At 42.1% G+C, this 19906-nt stretch overlaps 1 protein-coding gene across 1 annotated transcript in view; it reads right to left on the bottom strand.

The window, feature by feature from the left end:
* CSMD1 (CUB and Sushi multiple domains 1) overlaps window positions 1–19906 on the bottom strand; it is a gene marked incomplete at its 3' end in the record, with an annotated part of 1744596 nt that overhangs the window by 63090 nt on the left and 1661600 nt on the right. The window contains exons 50-51 of the mRNA XM_082863948.1: window positions 17250–17435; window positions 55–249 (exon numbers count right to left, since the gene is read on the bottom strand). Coding sequence (XP_082720074.1) covers window positions 55–249; window positions 17250–17435 — 381 coding nt within the window. The remainder of the gene's footprint in view (window positions 1–54; window positions 250–17249; window positions 17436–19906) is intronic.

The following is a 19906-nucleotide window of genomic DNA, read 5'->3' as shown; positions in this document are numbered from 1 at the left end:
TCGCTGTCAGTGATTCAGGATGGCCTCGAGGTCAGGAGCACACCTGTTACTCACCTCTGCATCTCGGCCTCTCCGCCCCTATGCTCCATGTGCCGTTGGCGTGGCACTGCACCAGCCTCTGGCCCTCCAGGTAATACCCGGGGCTGCAGCTCAGCACCACCTGGGCTCCATACTCATTCAGGGATCCTGACACCAGTCTCCAGGTGACATGTTCTGAGAGCTGGGCTTCAATGCCAGGGCAAGTGACCGCTGGAAAGAAACACACTTAACATCATCACTTTGTTCTCAAGGGATCAGACCAGGCCTGCTTTCCATGGTAAAGGCCTCCTGTATGAAACTTACCGTGCTGTACAGAAGAGATGCCATCACCTGTTATTTGCGGTTTTCTCTACTACCCACATAGCCACACAAAAACGATCCCATATGCAAAATGCATTCCACAGCCTCATGGCAAGTGCACTGGAAATCTTGCAGTGGGATTACATGTAAAGGGATAAACCACTTCCACAAAGTCTCGAGGTTCATTGAAAATGATCATCAGGTAAATGTAGGCATGAATAGAGAAATCTTACTTCTAATTTGTCTCTATCCTCTGAGAAACTTGAAATGGTAATTGAGTAACTGAAAACCACCTTAGACCAAGAAAATCAGATGCCCTCATTCCCTTCCTCCCTACGTAATATGCTCTATTACTGGATTTACTGGCACACAAAATCCACATGCACACACACTAATACTATACAGAAAAGTGTTTAACGAATCTTAAAGGAGAGAATCTATTCATGTCCTTAGGAGATGAACTAGAATTATAGTAGCTACTTAATAAAGAGCAGTAGCAACACTTTAAATAACAGTAGTAATAGCAGTAGCCATAGTACAATACTACTGGAGTGGATTTAAGTAATTTATGACAATGCTGAAAATATATGCAAGGTTTGATAGATGTGAGTTTATATATTTTCTGAAGAGTACAATAATATTTAAAATTAATTTTAAAATGTTAGGAACTAGAACTCTACTTCCCTAAATATGAAGCTACATCAGCTAATAACCTTCACAGTCAGCTACCCACAAAGTTGACCAGATTGATTAATTTATTGATCCTCGAAGAATTAGCTAAAGAGACCACTTTTTTTTTCAGAATAATATTAATAAATACATTTTACTTATAAATTCTATACAAGTTCATTATAATTGAATCAGACATATCCAAAATGTTACAAAAATCCCATTTAATCTTCTCTTGGTAATTTTACCATTACTATGTGCAAATAAACAGAAAAAATAGGCCTTTTTGGTATTATTGCAATAACAATATCAACAAGGTTTAAAATGTGAAAAGCATTTTCTAATTTAAAAATAATCCTTAGATCGAGTTCTCATGTATTTTTTAGGTAAAACAATTATCCAAAATTTATATGGATAGTCAAGTGTTTTACCTAGTGATATAAATAATTTTTTTTTCTAACCAGATTACCTTTAGAATTTCAGGCATGACTGCCATTTCTGAAAAGACGTTAATGTCTTTAAACTGACAAATTCATAACTCAATTTCAATCCTGCTGCATATTTCAAATAAAATCTGGGACTTCTCTGGTGGCGCAGTGGTTAAGAATCAGCCTGCCAATGCAGGGGACACAGCTTCGAGCCCTGGTCCGGGAAGATCCCACATGCCGTGGAGGAACTAAGCCCGTGCGCCACAACTAGTGAGCCCATGCGCCTAGAGCCCATGAGCCACAACTACTGAAGCCCGCGCGCCTACAGCCCGTGCTCCGCAACAAGAGAAGCCACTGCAACGAGAAGCCCGTGCACCGCAACGAAGAGTAGCCCCTGCTCGCCGCAACTAGAGAAAGCCCACGTGCAGCAACGAAGACCCAACGCAGCCAAAAATAACAATAAATAAATTTTTTAAAATCTAATTTAAATTTTCAAATAAAATCCATTTCATCAAAGCTGTGTTTCTAGAATTAACTTGATGGTTTTTAATTACTGAACTATCTTTTATAAACTCTGTTTCTGCCAAGAAGGTTTCAATGTTGGCTTACACAGTGGAATCAGAAGTTTTCTTCCACTAATATCATCCACAGCAGTGGTTTCCAAATTCTGCGTGATTACCTCTTTCTTTCTTTATTTTATTTAAAAAATTTTGGGGGGAGAGCTTCCCTGGTGGCGCAGTGGTTGAGAGTCCGCCTGCCAATGCAGGGGTCACAGGTTCGTGCCCCGGTCCAGGAAGATCCCACATGCCGCGCTGAGCCTGCGCGTCCGGAGCCTGTGCTCCGCAACGGGAGAGGCCACAACAGTGAGAAGCCCGCGTACCACAAAAAAAAAAAAAAAAAAAAAAATTAACATCTTTATTGGAGTATAATTGCTTTACAATGGTGTGTTAGTTTCTGCTGTACAACAAAGTGAATCGGCTATACATATACATACATTCCTGTATCTCCTCCCTCTTGCGTCTCCCTCCCACCCTCCCTCTCCCACCTCTCTAGGTGGTCACAAAGCACTGAGCTGATCTCCCTGTGCTATGCGGCTGGTTCCCACTAGCTATCTATTTTACATTTGGTAGTGTATATACGTCCATGACACTCTCTCACTTCGTCCCAGCTTACCCTGCCCCCTCCCCGTGTCCTCACCTCTTTCTTTATGAAAATGGAATTTGGTTTCCTTTTAATTATCTGATTCTGGTTTAATTGTTTGCTTGCTTCTCTGTCTCCCTGCTAGGCTCTAAGTTCTTTTATTGTAAACATTATGTCTCTTTACAGTTTTTTTTTGAGAATAATGTCTGACAAAGTAGGTGCTGGTGACATTCTAGTCTGTGTGTGTGCTTTGAAGAGAAACATGCCCCCCAAAATAAAGTTCTATGGCAGCAAAAACAAAACACAACAGCAACAGCAACAAAAAACACAAAGAAACTGAGGCAATAAAAGCATACGGGTAGAAATTGAGAGTAAAAAGAAAAATGAGAACTGGAATAAATATTTATCTAAAGTCTACCTTGGCTTACTAAAGGAAGAGAGGGGAAGGGTGGAGCTTTCCAGAAATTTCTGCAGATGTGATTTTATTTGATATTTTCAAAGATGCCCCAAGGGGGAGACTATACAGAAACGTCTGAGTTTGAATGACCTATGATGTTTATCTGGGTGGTGAAATCCGAGTTATGTGAACCAAGATGACAGGAGAAGACCAATCCCTCCAAACTGCGGTCAGCAGATCCCCACTTGGGGAGTTTTACTACATGCAGGTCTGCACTCATAAAAGAACAAGGCAAACAGTCCCCATAAAAGGATCAGCCCTGCTGCGTCCTGCCGGTCAAGCTGCCACAGAGAATGCGCTTTGTTGCTTGGCCCCGGGAACAAGGAAGCCATAGTCTTCCTTGTACCAGCTCTAGGGGCTTTGTGTAGGGGGAAGAGACCCAGAACATTCTGCACGCCCCACATGCCTATGTGATCTCCTGACTGCACTCTGGGGGACAGCCCAGCCCCCCAAGTCAGAACCTGAAAACTGTTCTCATGTGCTCACCCCCCAACCCCAAGTCACTGAGCTCCCTCACCCCCCAACTCCTCCAGCCGCTGCCTCCTCCCACCTGCAAGTCGAGCTCTTAACTCCATCTGCATGTCCTTAAAGGAATTTCATAAAAATATTAATCTCCTTCCACTTCTTCATTAAAAACCCAAAAGTTTCCCTCAGAAGCTCAGATAAATTGACGGTATGATATGCGAAGTATGGTAAATATTTATACCTTAAAGAAAAACATCACTTTTACTCAGATCCAAGAGAATAATACCACATTTGATATTATTTGATATTATACTTTTGAATATTGATTCAATAGAAATACATGACTACTGCTAAAATTGGTTCTATTCTGTGTTCTCCTTGAACTGTCCATTCTAGAATTCCCACAGAAACTTATTCTAATATGTTTTATGTTTAAACTCCTTTATGAATAATCCTATTATATTTATCAATAGCAAATTGTACTGTCATTTTATTATCAATGTATGATTGATTAACAATACAATAATTTTTCATCTATTTTAAGCACAAAAAGTAGCATTTCTTTGGGAATACACCAGTTAATGAATGACATAGATAAGGCTTTTTTACTGTTCATGCATTACTGATTATTAGAAAGACACTAGGTTTGGTATTGATTTTATTACTAATTTTTACTTTTTATAGATTTTTATTACAGGAATTTGATTTATGTTAAGAAAGTTTAACGTAAACAAGGAAATGGTAAGGAAAATTGTTTTGTTACAGCGATATCTCTCACTCATACTTAGTTATACACCAAATATCACCACTATCAAAAATCGTTTGATAGAAACTGTTTAAATTGTACTGGAAACGAGGAGTTAGAATCCACTAGACCTGTAAACAGAAAGCCACTGGCTTTGTCTATACCTGCACCAGCGCTTGGGACTCTTTCCTCAATTTGGTGCTCTGGAGGGTTTTGTGTTATTTATTTTGTTTTCTGGGTTTGTTGGTGTTGTTGGTTTCTTCCTTTTTTTTAGATATTCAGGTAAATTTGTATTGAAACATGTAAATAGAAAGTGCACAAATTGCTATTATACAGTTAAGTACACTTTTATGTAATAAACACACCCCCACCTGACCAGCAACCACATCGAGAACTAGAACTACACACACACTCTCGCCACCAGGCACACCCCCCCTCCCCAGCATGCACACTTCACTCAGGGGGAGAAAGAATGTGAACCAACTTCTAATGACATTAGTGACCATCTATACACTGTAGATGGTGGACCAACTTCTAATGACATTAGTGACCATCTACACACTGTAGATGGTGGACCAACTTCTAATGACATTAGTGACCATCTACACACTGTAGATGGTGGGACCTGTTTTGACCCCATGTGAGTGGAGCCACGTGCTCTTTTACTTCTGACGTCAGTATTATACTTTTGAAATTAACCCATGTTAAGCCATGGAGCTAGAGTGCTTATTTGTATCTCTACATGTGCTCCATTGTATAAATATATACGATCAGTGTATCCATTCCTTACTGATGGCCATTGGGGTTGTCTCACATTTTTGGCTTTTACAAACTGCAGCTTTGAGCATGTCCTTAGGTGAATATCCTTACGCAAACCTGTAGGTATATTTCTAGGGAGGGACTACTGGCTCATAAGATATTTTCAGCTTTAGGACACGCTACCAAACATTTTCCCAAAGAGAATGTGTCAACTTACCACCTTTACCAGCAATGTATTAGAGTTCCAGTGACTTAACATTTCTGTTGATGCCAGGTCTCCTGTCCTTGTATTCTATAAAGTTATACATTCTGATGTGGGATGTAGTGGCATCTATTTGATATTCTGCATTTTTCTCACTGGAACTCTTTACACAATCTTTGTCTGATACACATTCTTCAAATATCTTTACCCTTTTTAAGTTTGCCTTTATCAGGCTCTCAAACATATGTTTTGAAGAATAACAGTACTGAAACTTAATGCAGTCCAATATATCTACTTTTTCCTTTGTTATCAGGTTTTTTTGTGAGCTTGCAAAGTCTTTACCTGACCCAGGCTCATGCAGGTGGGCTGGTGGAAAAGGGGAAGCTGTATTTTCATAGAAGCTTTATGTCCCACCTTTCACCTTTAGCCTATAATCATCTTGCCCTGATTTTGTCTGTGCTGTGGGGCAGGGATCCAGATTCACTTTCCCATATAAATATCCAGTTGAGCCATTTACTGAAAAGATCTCTGTCTTTTCCCTCATTGGGCTGCAGCGTCACCTTTGTCGAAATATCAACCAATATGGTCCTGGGCTCTGTGTTCTCTGCCATTGGTCTGTCTTCCCTTGGACCAACACCACCCCATTTTAAAGCCTGTGCCTGTATACTAAAACCAGGGTGTCAGGTGTGCTGTGGAAATGCGTTGTTTGTGAGTCAGGCCTCTCTCTGTGAAGAAGTTTGAGAAGGATTGAGAGGAGGCACGCCCTGTGCTGGAGAGTCTGCTCTGGCAGCTGGATCTGAAGGAAGAGTGAATATGGAGGTTTCGGGTTTGGAAATAGGTCTCCTTTCACTTTCCCCTCTGACAGATCCTGGAAACAACTTGCATACCTTAGGGTTACGCTTCCTCGGTTTGAGGTCACTGCAGACAAGGCTCTGGAGAGTCCAGCCTCTGCCACCTGCCAAGACACAACTGCTGTGACTCTCCCCACCACACCTGTTCCACCAGGTGCACTGCCGGCTGCCCCCTGCTTCCCGCACCCAGCTCTCTTTCGGGGGAGCACCCTTCCTTCCCCCAGTATGACACATACTCAATCTTAAGTCATATGTTACAGCAAATCGTTCTCGATTGGATCAATGAGAGACTCAACATGCCCACAGTGAAGGCTTTCTCTGAAAGGATGCTCTGGGGGAGAAGATGAGCCCAGAGGACTGTGGCTTCTGCTGTGCATGTATGTGAGCGGGAGAAAGCATGGTACATGCACCAGGACCCCCCCCCCACACACACACAAGGACACAATCCCGGTATTCCCTGGAACGTGGGCTTCAGACCTCAGTGGTGAAAAAAAACCAAGAGGGATGCATGTGAGGAGGGTCGATGGGGTGTCTGTGGCCAGTGAGAGTACAGATGCCGCCTTCTTTTACTCTTTTCTGTAGTTTCCAGGTTTTCTACACATTATTAATGGCCAGAGCAAAACCAATCAAGTGATGGCCTGATGACCGCAGAGAGCATTGTATTTCAAGAGAGAATAATACATTTTAAAAATAAAAAAATAAATTTTAAAAAAATAGGCTGGGAAAAAGTGAAAGTTGGAAAAAATTATTTCAGAACAAAACTTGAAACAGTTAAACTAAGTGCCGGTGAAAGAATCTGCTGCCCTGTGACACAAAAATATATGTACACACACATCACACACCTACGCACATGCACACACACATATAAACACACACACACACACAGGTACAAATTAGGTATGTATATATCCATATTATTGTATAAATACAACACATAAATATAAAAGATTATATAAATCAGTGCATACAAGTTTAACAGGGGATTATTTAGGAAAACTGGAGTGCTTCTGTTGGATTCTTATTTTTTTAAATTTCTTCCCACAACATCAATACTTTGAGGGGAAAAAAAAAGAAAAGAGAACAAAAACCCAGGCTACAGGAGGAAAGCAGGTATATACCACACTTAGGGAGCTGCAGTGAGTGTGTACATAGAACTGAATATTTTACTTGATAGAGACGTTTTCATTTCATGACATCAGACATAACAGAATAAGGCAAATCTGAAAAATGAGTGGAATGATAGACTACATGAGGCTGAGCGAGAACCAGAGCAGAGATTCAAGGGGGTCATCACTGGAGGAAGACGGGAATGCGCGGGGGCCGCCGGGGAGGGGGCAGGGCCCTGGAAGCTGCATCTGCAGGGCTCTTGCTCTGTCCAGGGCCGGCCCTGCCCCTCAGACGCAGCCGCAGTGACCGTGTGTGCCTCCCTCAGGACTCACAAAGGCAAAGCTGAGTTACCGTCAGAGGCAGCAAAGCAGCCTGCATGCCACTGCGCTGACAGTTTAGAGAAAACACTTCATTCTTCCTAACAAAAACCTCTCACACTAGAATTCGGGGTTTTCCCTGTGCACCTGCCCAGTTGCCTGAAGTCACGGGTGGCTACTAGTACTGCTGCTTCCACCGACTTGTGTTTGTTTAGTGTTTTCAAAAATAAACACCCTGGGACTTCCCTGGTGGCGCAGGGGTTTAGAATCCACCTGCCAATGCAGGAGACATGGGTTCGATCCCTGGTCCGGGAAGATGCCACATGCCACGGAGCAACTAAGCCCGTGCGCCACAACTACTGAGCCTGCGCTCTATAGCCCACGAGCCACAACTACTGAAGCCTGCGTGCCTAGAGGCCATGTGCTCCACAACAAGAGAAGCCACCGCAATGAGAAGCCCGCGCACGGCAACGAAGGCAGCCCCCGCTCGCCACAACTAGAGAAAGCCCGCACGCAGCAACCAAGACCCAACGCAGCCAAAATTAAATAAATAAATTTATAAAAATAAATTAATTAATTTAAAAAACACCCTTTTCACAATGTCTATATAAATGTATATATAATTTTACACTGAGTGACCCTCACAACAATACGCAGAGAGAGGGCATGGGCGGTCCTGTTACTTGTATTTCATGGAGCAGCCAGTAAGCTGGGCCCCCACCACGGTTAGAACCCCGACCTGTGCATCTCTGAGGCTGCCATTTCCTCCACAGCTTGACAACCGCACTTATTCTGTACATGGCTAAAACAACTGGCACCAATGAAATCAGTGAGAACTCTGGGCACACCAATATATAAGTAATGACAATTTTTAAAGAATGTTTTAAAATACTGGTCCATCTGGAAAATGTAGCAAAAGAAAGCATTTTGCTTACATAAAATTTATAAACCAGTACTTGTGACAGTTGTAAGTGAATCAATCGCAGGGTCCAGTGTAGTGAAATTAAATGTTCTCCATAACAAGCAGGTTTAGCTGAGTCGACAGACTGCTCCGTCTGCCAGTTTACCTCATATTCCTAACTTTTTAAAACAGAAATATAGATTATCTTCTATCACCTTAAAAAAAACACAACAACTCTAATGGAATAATTTTCTTCTATTTCAAAAAATTCAAGAGAAGATGTACGGACGACCATTCCCAAGTCGCATGGTTAACAGAACTAAGGGCTGACTCGGGTGACGACGCAGTTTTGTATTAAAAAATCCCTAAATACTCCTCCTCAGATCAGACCTACTGAAAGCACAGACAATAAAGTTTCCGTGCAGAAAGGATGCAGTTTCTCTATCTTGTGAATGTTTCAAAGACAACACAAAGTATTTCACATTTTACTTGAGAGAGGTTGGCTTTTCATTTTACCATGAGTGATCCTGATTTACTAGAGTCATCCCGTCAGTAGCGAACCAGACAGGCTAACGGTTGTTTTGTATAAGATATTCAGACAATGACAGCATTGCCACCATAAATAAAGCCCTTTGGCCTCCCTCTCATAAATTACAGATACTGCTCATAAATCTCTGTGATATTCTAATCAGCCCCAAGATGCAGGGATGCAACTGTCTTTTCTTTGTAATGCAGCTATTCCCCCATCACACTCAATGTGGGTAAGTGCTTTTTATTACCAAGTTTAGTTCAAGCACATTTAATTAGATTGATAAAATTATGATCCGACGCCATTGGAGTAAAATGATTCAGCCAGCCTCAGAGCTACTTGCATTCACAACCTAGTACAGCTTTCAGTGTGCCATTAACGTCTGCATCACTGGCTGGGGAAGGGCACAGCTAGTCTTAGTTCTGGTGCATGGGAAGCGGAAGAACAAGCTGCTTTGGCTTCGGTAAATAAGGAGCATAACGCGGGGAAACCCAGGGCACCGTGCTGACTTCAATGCATTCCATGCCGTCTAACTTCAACAAGCATTCCCTGTGAGGAAATGCTTCCACAAGGGCTGGGTTGAGATCCTGGAATTCTTAAAGGTAAACATTCTTTTTAAATGAATGTTTTTACCTCAGAGCTTAGCCAAATGATTAGCATGATTAGCTATGAGTTATTTAGAATAAGAGTAGGTAGACGGATAGAGTTTTGAAGTAAACTTCTAGGGTGTAACTTACAGGCTCACCTGAGAGACATCAGCATTTCAGAGGCACAGGCTTAAAAAGTCAGGAGACTTTAGAACTCCTGGTTCCTTCTCCTCCAAGACTCTTGACTGAACCTAGACTCTCATAACACTTATCTTCCCAGCATCCTGGGATTGCCAGACTTCTGCTTATTCTTGTGATGACTACCTTTTCCACTTGTGAAGTTTCCAAGCCCTTATGAGATCGGACGTATTTTTCTGCCCTGGGCTCCTTGTCATTTTGCTTCTGGGGTCAGACAATAAATATACACTATCAGAGTCGGATCACGGGACACTGAAATGGCGAACGAAGCCCAAACACCAGCCGTGAAACCTCATTTCAACAAGACCCACATTGAAGCAACCTCACCCACTTAGTGATACTAAGTGGCAAATACTGTTCAGAATTTTTTCGCAAATTCTATAATCTAGGTTCCATAAGAAATCTATTTCTAAAATTACATAATACGGCTGATTTTATAATTACACAAAATGAGTCTAAACCAAGCCCTGGAAAGGATGAAAACAGTACTTCCAATCCGAGTGTCTGTGCGTCTGTAGAAAGAGAATGCGAGAGGGAATCCCACAGTGAGCTTGCCTTTCTGACTTGGGGGCGTTTTCGGAAATAACTTCACTGCAAGTAGCTTTAGTTCATTACGCCTTCGTTCAAACTAGTAATAAATGGTCTTCCAAGGGGCCTTAAAGAGGAGGGGCCTCCACGCAGCTCTTGTCCCCAGAGGCCATGGCCCTGCACTGAGCGGCTGTCAGGTGCTTGACAAGAAGAATAAACAAGGAAAAGAGGGAGAGAAAGTTAAATCACGTCAGACCGCGTCACAGAGAGTCTCACTCACTCATTCTTCCTTTCAGTCACCAATCTGTATAAAGTTCCACCATGAACCGAAGTTACGCCCACCCTTGAGCAGCTTCTGTTTGTTAGAGATGAAACGTGGAGAGGGATAACTCATGCAGTCCTGTGCTTAGCGGCCACAGAGAACCTCAGTACCACAAACCCTGTATCTACCGTTCTTCAAGTGTTCTGTTCAAACTTGACTTTCTCATATTTATCGGGGAGCCAAGGGGAGCCCTCAGTTCACAATTCTAACTAAAATACAGAAAGCTGGACGAACTCGTGTTCAATCTTTGGAAGTGAAATAAAAGAGATGGGGAGATTATACAGTTGGCCCTGAAAATAATGGGCCAAAAACACATCTGAAATGACACACTCTGGGTCCTTTAAATAGCTTAACTCCCCCAAAGCACTACAATCCCCAAAGACGTCAAAAGTTTGCACAATTGTGATCTACAGCCTTAAAACACTTTGTCCCCACAGGACGTACGACAGTGAGGTTTGTCACCATCTGATGCTCCCAGAAAGCGGGAGCAGCACAAGCCCTCCCTGCAAAGTGATGCCTCGGACGGCCAGGAGGTGGACCCGGCCGGCGCTCACCAAGCCACTCACCGCTTCGTGGGGGTCGTGCGGCACCCGGAATCCATGAACACCTGACCCTGAGGTGCTCCGTTCCCCCGGCACAGGGGCAGATCTCGGCAGGCTGCGGACAGGGTTGGATGGTGAGGAAGGGCACTTCCCCCTGGGTCACCCGCCCGTCTTGCCGGCTGAGGAATTAAACCACCCTTTGGTCTAGGCTGTATTTTCATAGCTGATCGCAGCCTTGGAAGACAGAGGTAAGTGTCTCACATCTCACACTTATTTTTGAGCTTTAATATATACTTTCTGAAATGCATTTGTAGTTTGCACGATGACTATGCATTTAGATCAGGGTGGCCTGGCCTTCCTTCATCAGCTTTGCTAACATCTTAACTGAAATCTCTTGTCAATGCACAGTATAAGCAAGAAGGACCCTTAACAGCAGCTGCACGTGCAGGACACAGTAGTCAAGTGCCAGGGGGCCGGCGGCAGAGGGCCTGACTCTGGCATGGGCCTCCCTGCAGCCCTGGGTGGTCACTCACGCCTCTGGTCAGTAGCTCCTACCTACGGGATGGCAATAGTAACAGTGCTTCGAGTTTGTTACAGGGACTCAAAGATGGAACCCATGTGAAACGCTCTGCACAGTGCCTGGCACAGAGAGAAACTCAACAATGCTGGTGCATAATTGGTCTCATAACACTGTGGTTTAACAATATGATTTACGATTAAATGACTCTGGTCCAGGTGTTAAATGAAAAGAATAACCTGAACTATACCATGAAAATAGAAATAGTTAATAAAGAAACATAAGTACTGTAAGGCTATTTTTTGAGGGACTAAGGGGATAAATATATATCCCCAATATTTTTATAATATTATAATACAAACACACATATATGCAAGCACATATAAAAATATGTATGTGTATAATTTACTTATGTATGTATGCACATGTACATGTGTATTATATATGATTATATCTATAAATATATTACATGTAGATGAGTACAGACATACATATGTGTAAATAGATAATTTATGTGTAATCTCAGATGTTCTATGATTGGGCTATTTACAGGTTATATAAAGCTATTTCATATTATTTTAACTTGCTCCTTCTTTCCCGAAATGTATACACATTGCAGTTAATCACTTAAAAGTACTCATGGAGCCCAGGGCATAGTAGGTCCTTAATAAATTATTAACGACAAACTTGCTTCTCTAATAGCTTTAACTGAAAAAGAAAAAGGCCTCTACATATTGGGATTTCAGTGTTGATTTTGTTTGTTGTTGGAAGGTAATCTTAATGGTTTTGTTTTCTCCTGAATGCAGAGGACGTGATACATATCTACTCATCATTTGTCCAACTAGTAGACAAGGGACATTTGTACCAATAACTCTCCCTTGCTTTATTACGGCTCTATTATGTCTCATATCTTCAATGATCCAAATCCAGTCTCAGTAAATAATTAAAATGAAAAGAAATGAGGCTCACACATCTGCCTTGGAGATTTGTACGACTGTGGACCGTATTCAGACTGAAACAGTTATTTATTACAACCTTCATTTTAGCAAACCCGAGGGTGAAATGAGCTCAGTTTATTTACCATTTCCATTTACTACTTATCAAAGCTGAAGTGTTTCTTATCTCTTGAGGTTCAGTGTACTGATCTACATATTATTCAGTTGGTAAAGAAACTTATGAAACTGTCATACCAACATAGGAATTGGCCTTTCGGAAATACACATCTCAGAAGTTAATAGTAACCAAATTTTTTGACTCAGAGGTAAAGTTTTATGCTTACTCCGCTCAATTTCTTTAATTTAAATTAAGTGAAAAAAACAACTCCCCCTCAAAAAATTAAATGGATTTTTCCAGCCTTTGAACACCAGGGAAGTTTAATGAACTGTCCATTTCTTCCTTTTATAAAGTCTAATAAACAATGGGGAAAATAGCTGAAAGTTTGAGATGATACTCAGAAAATTTAAGGTCGATTTCCCATTTTATTATAAATGTTATATTTTCCTGTCCTACTGAACAGGTAGCAGTCAGTATCAAAAAAGGTTTTAAAATGCAAATTGATTTTTACCATTTAACAATCATTTAACTGAACATACTATATATTTCTCAGCCTGGGAACCTCATTTGTATGTAAAAAGCCATCGTGTTATTTAATTTTTTTCACTATAACTTTAAAGCTGTTGTACATCTAGATGTGCATTTAAAACAGAAAAAAATCAAATATATGTATAAATTAAGCCACCTTACGTGCTATAATATTATGCTTTATTTAAACATGAAGTAGTTCTCTTAATTGATGTAATATTTGCCTTTGAACTGCCAAAGGCCTCTCATTCCTGATTTCTCCAGAAAATTTTAGACATAAATATACGTTGTCTTTGAAATCATTTGGTTCTGCTACGATCCTCAAACAAAAGGTGACTCCCTCCCCTACCATCAGCTACTGAATACTTTTTGGAATGAATTACATGCTAGATTAAAGACGCACCTTTTTTTTTCTGTCTCTGGTCTCGGTTTTATAACATATAAGACTTACAAATCATGAGAGAAATCAATTCCAAGAGGCAGAACAGCACAGAGATCAGGAACAGGGCTCTCTGCTCAGGCTTCCTGGAACCAAATCCTGACTTGGCGACTCTGTCTGTGAGTCTGGCCACCTTAACCCATCTCCTCCTGCTTTGCATCTAAGTGATGTGATACCAAAACTGCATTCCTCATAAGGATTAAATGGGTTAATTTGTGTAAGGCTTTGGGAATCCAGCCTGGAAGATATAGGGGTCCAAGACTAGTCTTACATGAGCTACCATCCATGTGGTGTGAGCACCTAAACGTCTAATAGTCATCAGACTCATCCACCAGCTGGGTCATGTTCCCAGGTGGACTCTCCATAATATCTGCCTTTCGGAGAAGTGAGTTCAAAATAAAGAGTTTGCGAATTTTATCTTAATCACCATGAGAACTCTTGGGAGGATTTAGGCAGCGAAGTGTCATGTTGTGATTTTCATATGCTTAAAGAGGAGTCGGCTGCTGTGAGAGGAGATTGTGGGGGTCATTTCATGGGTGTGGGTGGAGGTGACTTGGCGTGCACGGAAGTGACCTGAGTGGGCAGATGTGCTTCCTGGGTGGAGGTGATGGGACTCAATGTAATGAATGTGGGACGGGAGGAGGAGAGGCAGTGAGGAGGGGCTGAGGGAGTGTCCAGACTGCTGTCCTGAGCTCCATCCCCCCCTGCATGTGGGTAGCCCAGAGCATCCTCAGACGCACGGCCTGGCTTCTGCTCCTGTTCTCTCTTCTGTGTTCTCTTTTGCCGCAATCTCTGGGCGTTTTTCAGGACTGTGGGGACTCTCATATATTCTCTCCTTACACTAACCCCACTTACCATGAGATCTATTTAATCCTGAAACTACCTCTTTGTGGCCAGTGGAATGCACAGCCTTGGCTCACCACAGCGCAGTGATCCCTAGGCAGGTCCTGGCAACGTCACAACCACTGTGCTTTCGTGACACCCAAAGCATCAGTACTGAGCCAAACGATCACCACACAGGTTTACTGGTGGCAGCAGGGGACCTCCAACAGGGCCCTTCAACTATAACCAAACACTTCTCCAGACGCTTTTATGACATGACCAATCAAATGTATTTGGTTGCAAATTGTGAATTTTGTATATCTCAGTTACTTACTTTGTATTAAGTTAGTAAGATGAAGAAAACAATACCTCCTCCAGAGGACTACTGTTATCATTGAATGATGTAACCCAGACAAATGTTTAGAGTTACCGTTCAGAAAGGTGGTTCTGATTATCGCTACCATCCCACCAGAACAAGCTCAGTCTCTGTGGCAGCGCCGTCTCCTCCATAAAGACTGACGCGGGGCTTCCCTGGTGGCGCAGTGGTTGAGAGTCCCCCTGCCGATGCAGGGGACACGGGTTCGTGCCCCTGTCCGGGAAGATCCCACATGCCGCGGAGCGGCTGGGCCCGTGAACCATGGCCACTGAGCCTGCGGGTCCGGAGCCTGTGCTCCGCAACGGGAGAGGCCACAACAGTGAGGGGCCCGCGTACCGCAAAAAAAAAAAAAAAAAAAAAAAACTGACTCCAGTCCAGGCACACTCGTTACTTCCTCTGTGTCTGTCACCTCTCCCCACAGTGTTTACATCAGGCCATCTGTCTAATGCCCCGTGCAGATGAGCAGGCGGATATCCTGGCAGAGCAGGGATGAGTTAGGGCGTGTGCAGGCCTCCCCCTAAGAGCAACTCCCTGGTTGCCCTGTGCCCAGAGGAGAGCCCTCACACACTTTACTGGTGGAATCCAAGACACGTTGTCTGCTTCCCTCTCTCTGAAACTCTGCTTCTCTCTTTCTCTACCCTCAAATCAGCACTTAAAAAGCTATGCTGTGCTTCTTTTTTCTCACAATTGTCATGTAGTTAACCCTTGTGTTGAATTTCTATAACGCCAATCCACTTATTGGCCGCTGTAAACCACCTGCTTTGGAATTCTGGAGACCAGCCTCCAGATGGCAAATAAGCATATGAAAAGATGCTGCACATCAAATGTCACTAGGGAAATGCAAACTAAAACAAGGAGATGCCACTACACACCTATTAGAAGGGCCAAAACCCAGAGCACTGACAACAGCAAATGCTGGTGAGGGTGCGGAGCAACGGGAACTCTCATCACTGCTGGTGGGGATGCAGGATGGCGCAGCCACTTTGGGAAGTCAGTTTGGCAGCTTCTCACAAAACAAACATACTCTTATCATATAATCCAGCAACCATGCTCCTTGGTATTTACCCAAAGGATTTGAAAACTCATGTCCACAAAAACCTATACAGGGATGTTTATAGCAGCTTTATTGATAATTGCCAAAACTTAGAAGCAACCAAGATGTCACTCAGCAAGTAAATGGATACAAACGGTGGTTCATCTGACAATGGAATATTATTCAGCTAAAAAGAAATGAGCTATCAGGCCATGAAAAGACATGACAAAACCTTAAATGCATATTACTAAGTGAAAGAAGGCAATCCGAAAAGGCTACTGTGTGATTCTAACTATATGACAGTCTGGAAAAGGCAAAACTATAGAGACAGTAAAAAGATTAGTGGTTGCCAGGAGTTGAGGGGTAGGGATTGTCTCAACAGTGCCTCACTGACTCTCAGGAATGCAATAATTATTTGCAAAAAAGAAAAAAACAGGTTAAAATGACGGCAAGGAAAATAAAACGTATGGAGGAAAGTCGATTATTTTTTGTAAACATTTATATGTTCATACCTAAAATGTTCAAATAATTTTAACATGACCAAAACACTATACACAAAAACGTCAATATACTAATATTATAATAGAAGCCCATGAGATCTATTTTGCAAATATCTTAAGAGCAAAAATATTGTATATGTAGAAATACTATGTAGTTTTCAATTTTTAGAAACTAAGCAGTTAGATTATTTCCAATTTGAGGCAGTTTTGTAGAGCAGCAATGAAACTCTTGGTATAAATTGTGTGTGTGGGCATGTACATGTGTGCGTGTGTGTGTGTGTCAACTTTTGTTCTTTTTGGCTTTGTGTTATGGACTTGATTATTATTTTTTAAGACGAGTCTGAGAATGAACCCAAACTTTTGACCCTTTTAAGAATATTATTACATACTGTAAATAGCATTCCAGGAAACCTACCCCACTTCACAAATCAGTGATATATTTATTGAGCATCAGTGTGTTATGCAGAACGGGTGATAAAAAAATAGACTGGGCATTGCCTTGAACCTCACGGAACTTACAGTGAGATGGGAGATGCAGAGGAAGCTCGTGTTGAATTACGCCTTAATGTTTTGTGTAGAGTGCTTCATTTCTCCATATCCTCTTGAGTGCATCCCTCCAAAGTGAAAATGGCAGCACAGTCAGGATTTGCTGTGTAAATTTCATGGTCTAGGTGCTGATGATTCCATATGACTCACCTTCAAGACTGCAGAGCTTATGGTAAATGGTCAGAGTGGCTGATATGGAATAAATTGGCGTTAACATGACCACGCTGCCAGAGACGAGCCCTCACACGCTGTGGGAGAGGACCTCGCACTTTGGAGCCTAGCGTTCTCACCAGCGCATTCTATTCCTCTTTAGATCTGCAAAGTCGGGCATGAGCGTTAGAACACTTACCTTTACACGTTGGGGGCTTCCCCCTGTTACTCCACAAGCCATCTTCTTGACACACAGCTGTAGCCTGTTGACCGGCGTCCAGCTTAAAGCCCTCGTTACACTCATAGGTCACTTTACTATGCAACGTGAACTCATTCCCCGTGAATGAGCCGTTTCCTGGGGACTCCGGGATTCCACAGGACACAGCTGAAAAGAAATGAAGGAAGCACAGGGTTATTCTGACAGATTATGAAATTTTCCTCTTTTCTTTTTCTATTTTTCATCTCAAAGATGTATAAAAACTGTTAGATATTTGCATTTCTCACATGTGTCATAAGTATGCACATTTCCAAAGTTGTAAGGGTCTTAAGAGTGAATGGGAAACAATGGAAAATGGGTCAAAATACAGTATCTTTAAATTTATTTTTCCAGAAGGTATGTCTGATGGCTCTCATGCAGTTTAATCACATGGACACGCCTTATCATATGGCCGTGGTCAAGAGAACGGTGTGATGAATGCTACTTTATTTAATACTAGAAAGAAAGCATAGAATAATCTCTCTACCATCACAAATGTATCACCATACTGATCCCTTGGTTTCGAGACTTCATAGGAATCAGAGTAAAGAACGGCCCACCTCAGGTCTCAAAAACCTCCCCCAGCTTAAGTCTTCCCGCCCACCAACTCGCCAAAGACTCATTTTCCTTAAAGCACCAGGAAATTCTGTTAAACGGCAAATATTACCTTAGCTAAGAGCATCAAAGCATCCATTGTCATAAAGTGTATTAGTTATAAACTATCTGTCAGAAAACAGGTCTGCGGAACTAAGGAATTAAGGGGAGATCTTAGAACGGAAGGCTCAGTCCTACAGAGATACGCAGGCTAGCTTTTACGTGAAAAGGTCAGGCAAGAAAGGGGTGTGAATGAAAAAGAAATTTTTAAAAACTAGTAAGATGGAGGGAGAGGTCAATATGAGCACTTCCTTCTTAAATTTGCTAGCTCTGATCCAGACTTATCTGCTACGAGATAAACAAACAAAAACAATTCTCAAGTTAAATAAGTTACAGTAAGGAACACAGAGTAATGCAAGGGGATGAGAAGGAATTCCCAACAACACACCCAATTCAGGCGCTCTTGTCAAAGGGAAGCTCTGCAATCACTAAATTAAGGATCTTCTTTTACTCAATCAAAACCTAAGATATTATGGATTTTAAGTCATCATGGGTTTTAAATTTAGATTATTTAAAGATTTTCCCACAGATTACAATGAGAATATACACACAGTATGATAAAGCTGGAAGGATTGGTTGAAAGAGTTTACATAAAAATACAATTTACAGGTAAGGAAGAGAAAGATAAAATGACTTGCCTGGGTTAGCACAGCTACCTTGTTTAAAACCTGGGGCCGGGGACTTCCCTGGTGGTGCAGTGGTTAAGAACCTGCCTGCCAATGCAGGGGAAATGGGTTTAAGCCCTGGTCCAGGAAGATCCCACATGCCGTGGAGCAACTAAGCCCATGCGCCACAACTACTGGGCCTGCGCTCTAGAGCCCGTGAGCCACAACTACTGAGTCTATGCTCTAGAGCCCACGAGCCACAACTACTGAGCTGGCACACCTAGAGCCCGTGCTCCGCCACAAGGGAAGCCACCATAATGAGAAGCCGGTGCACTGCAACGAAGAGTAGCCCCCGCTCGCCGCAACTAGAGAAAGCCCGAGTGCAGCAAAGAAGACCCAATGCAGCCAAAAATAGATAAGTAAATAAATTTATAAAAAACAACAACAACAAGAAAAAGTAACACCTAGGGCCGGAGAACGGACCTGATTCCCAAGTGAGACCACCTTCTGCTCTACAGGAGCCCAGGCCACCTGTGGTTCAGTGTCAGTTTTTTGGTTGTTGTCTTTGTTATTTTTTCTTTATCAAAATCTTCAATGAATGCAATGGGAAATTATCAGAGGAGTAAAAGAAAATGTAGTGCTGATAAAAATCAAACTTCTGGGAAAAGCCAAGCTCTAAAATTTCTCTTGTGCTTAAATTTATGATCAGCTATTTCAACCACCTGAAATATACATAGTGTGTGTGTGTGTGTGTGTGTGTGTGTGTGTGTGTGTGTGAGAGAGAGAGAGAGAGAGAGAGAGAGAAGCATAATAAAAATTTGCAAATGGAAAACAAAAAAACATAGACATATGGACATCATTTTGGACAAAGTATTGAAAATAATTGAATTATAACCTTTGGCTTTCCAAAGTCGCTGCTTTGCCAAGGCAATGGATCAGCGTGAAGGCTGCTAAGTATTTTGCAAAATATTCAGTTCAAATTACTGAATGTAATAAATGTCCTTTACGATCAAGATCTCAGAGTATTGCCTGCCAATGTCTTGTCTCCTCACCATTTTCTCTGAGATTTCACTCTAATAATCATTTGTTCATTCTCGCAAACCTTAATTTCTCTGCCACTCACTGAAGCGTGCCCAGCGTCCTGCTTCCTTACAATTCTCATCTGGGGAGAACACCGAATGAAATGACATTTCTCTGGCAGGTTAAATGGGAAAGATGACATCCATTCTACAAGCACACAGGAAACCCTACCTTGAAAGGATTCAGACCCAGGAGGCCAAAACAGAACAGCTTTATAACTACTTCTGTTAAATCTGGAAGCTTATTGCACAAGTGAACCCT

This window comes from Leucopleurus acutus, assembly GCF_964270905.1.
Source record: "Leucopleurus acutus genome assembly, chromosome: 21".
NCBI lineage: Eukaryota > Metazoa > Chordata > Mammalia > Artiodactyla > Delphinidae > Leucopleurus > Leucopleurus acutus.
Note: the sequence above shows the minus strand (reverse complement) of the source record. Positions and strands in the feature narration are given on the sequence as shown.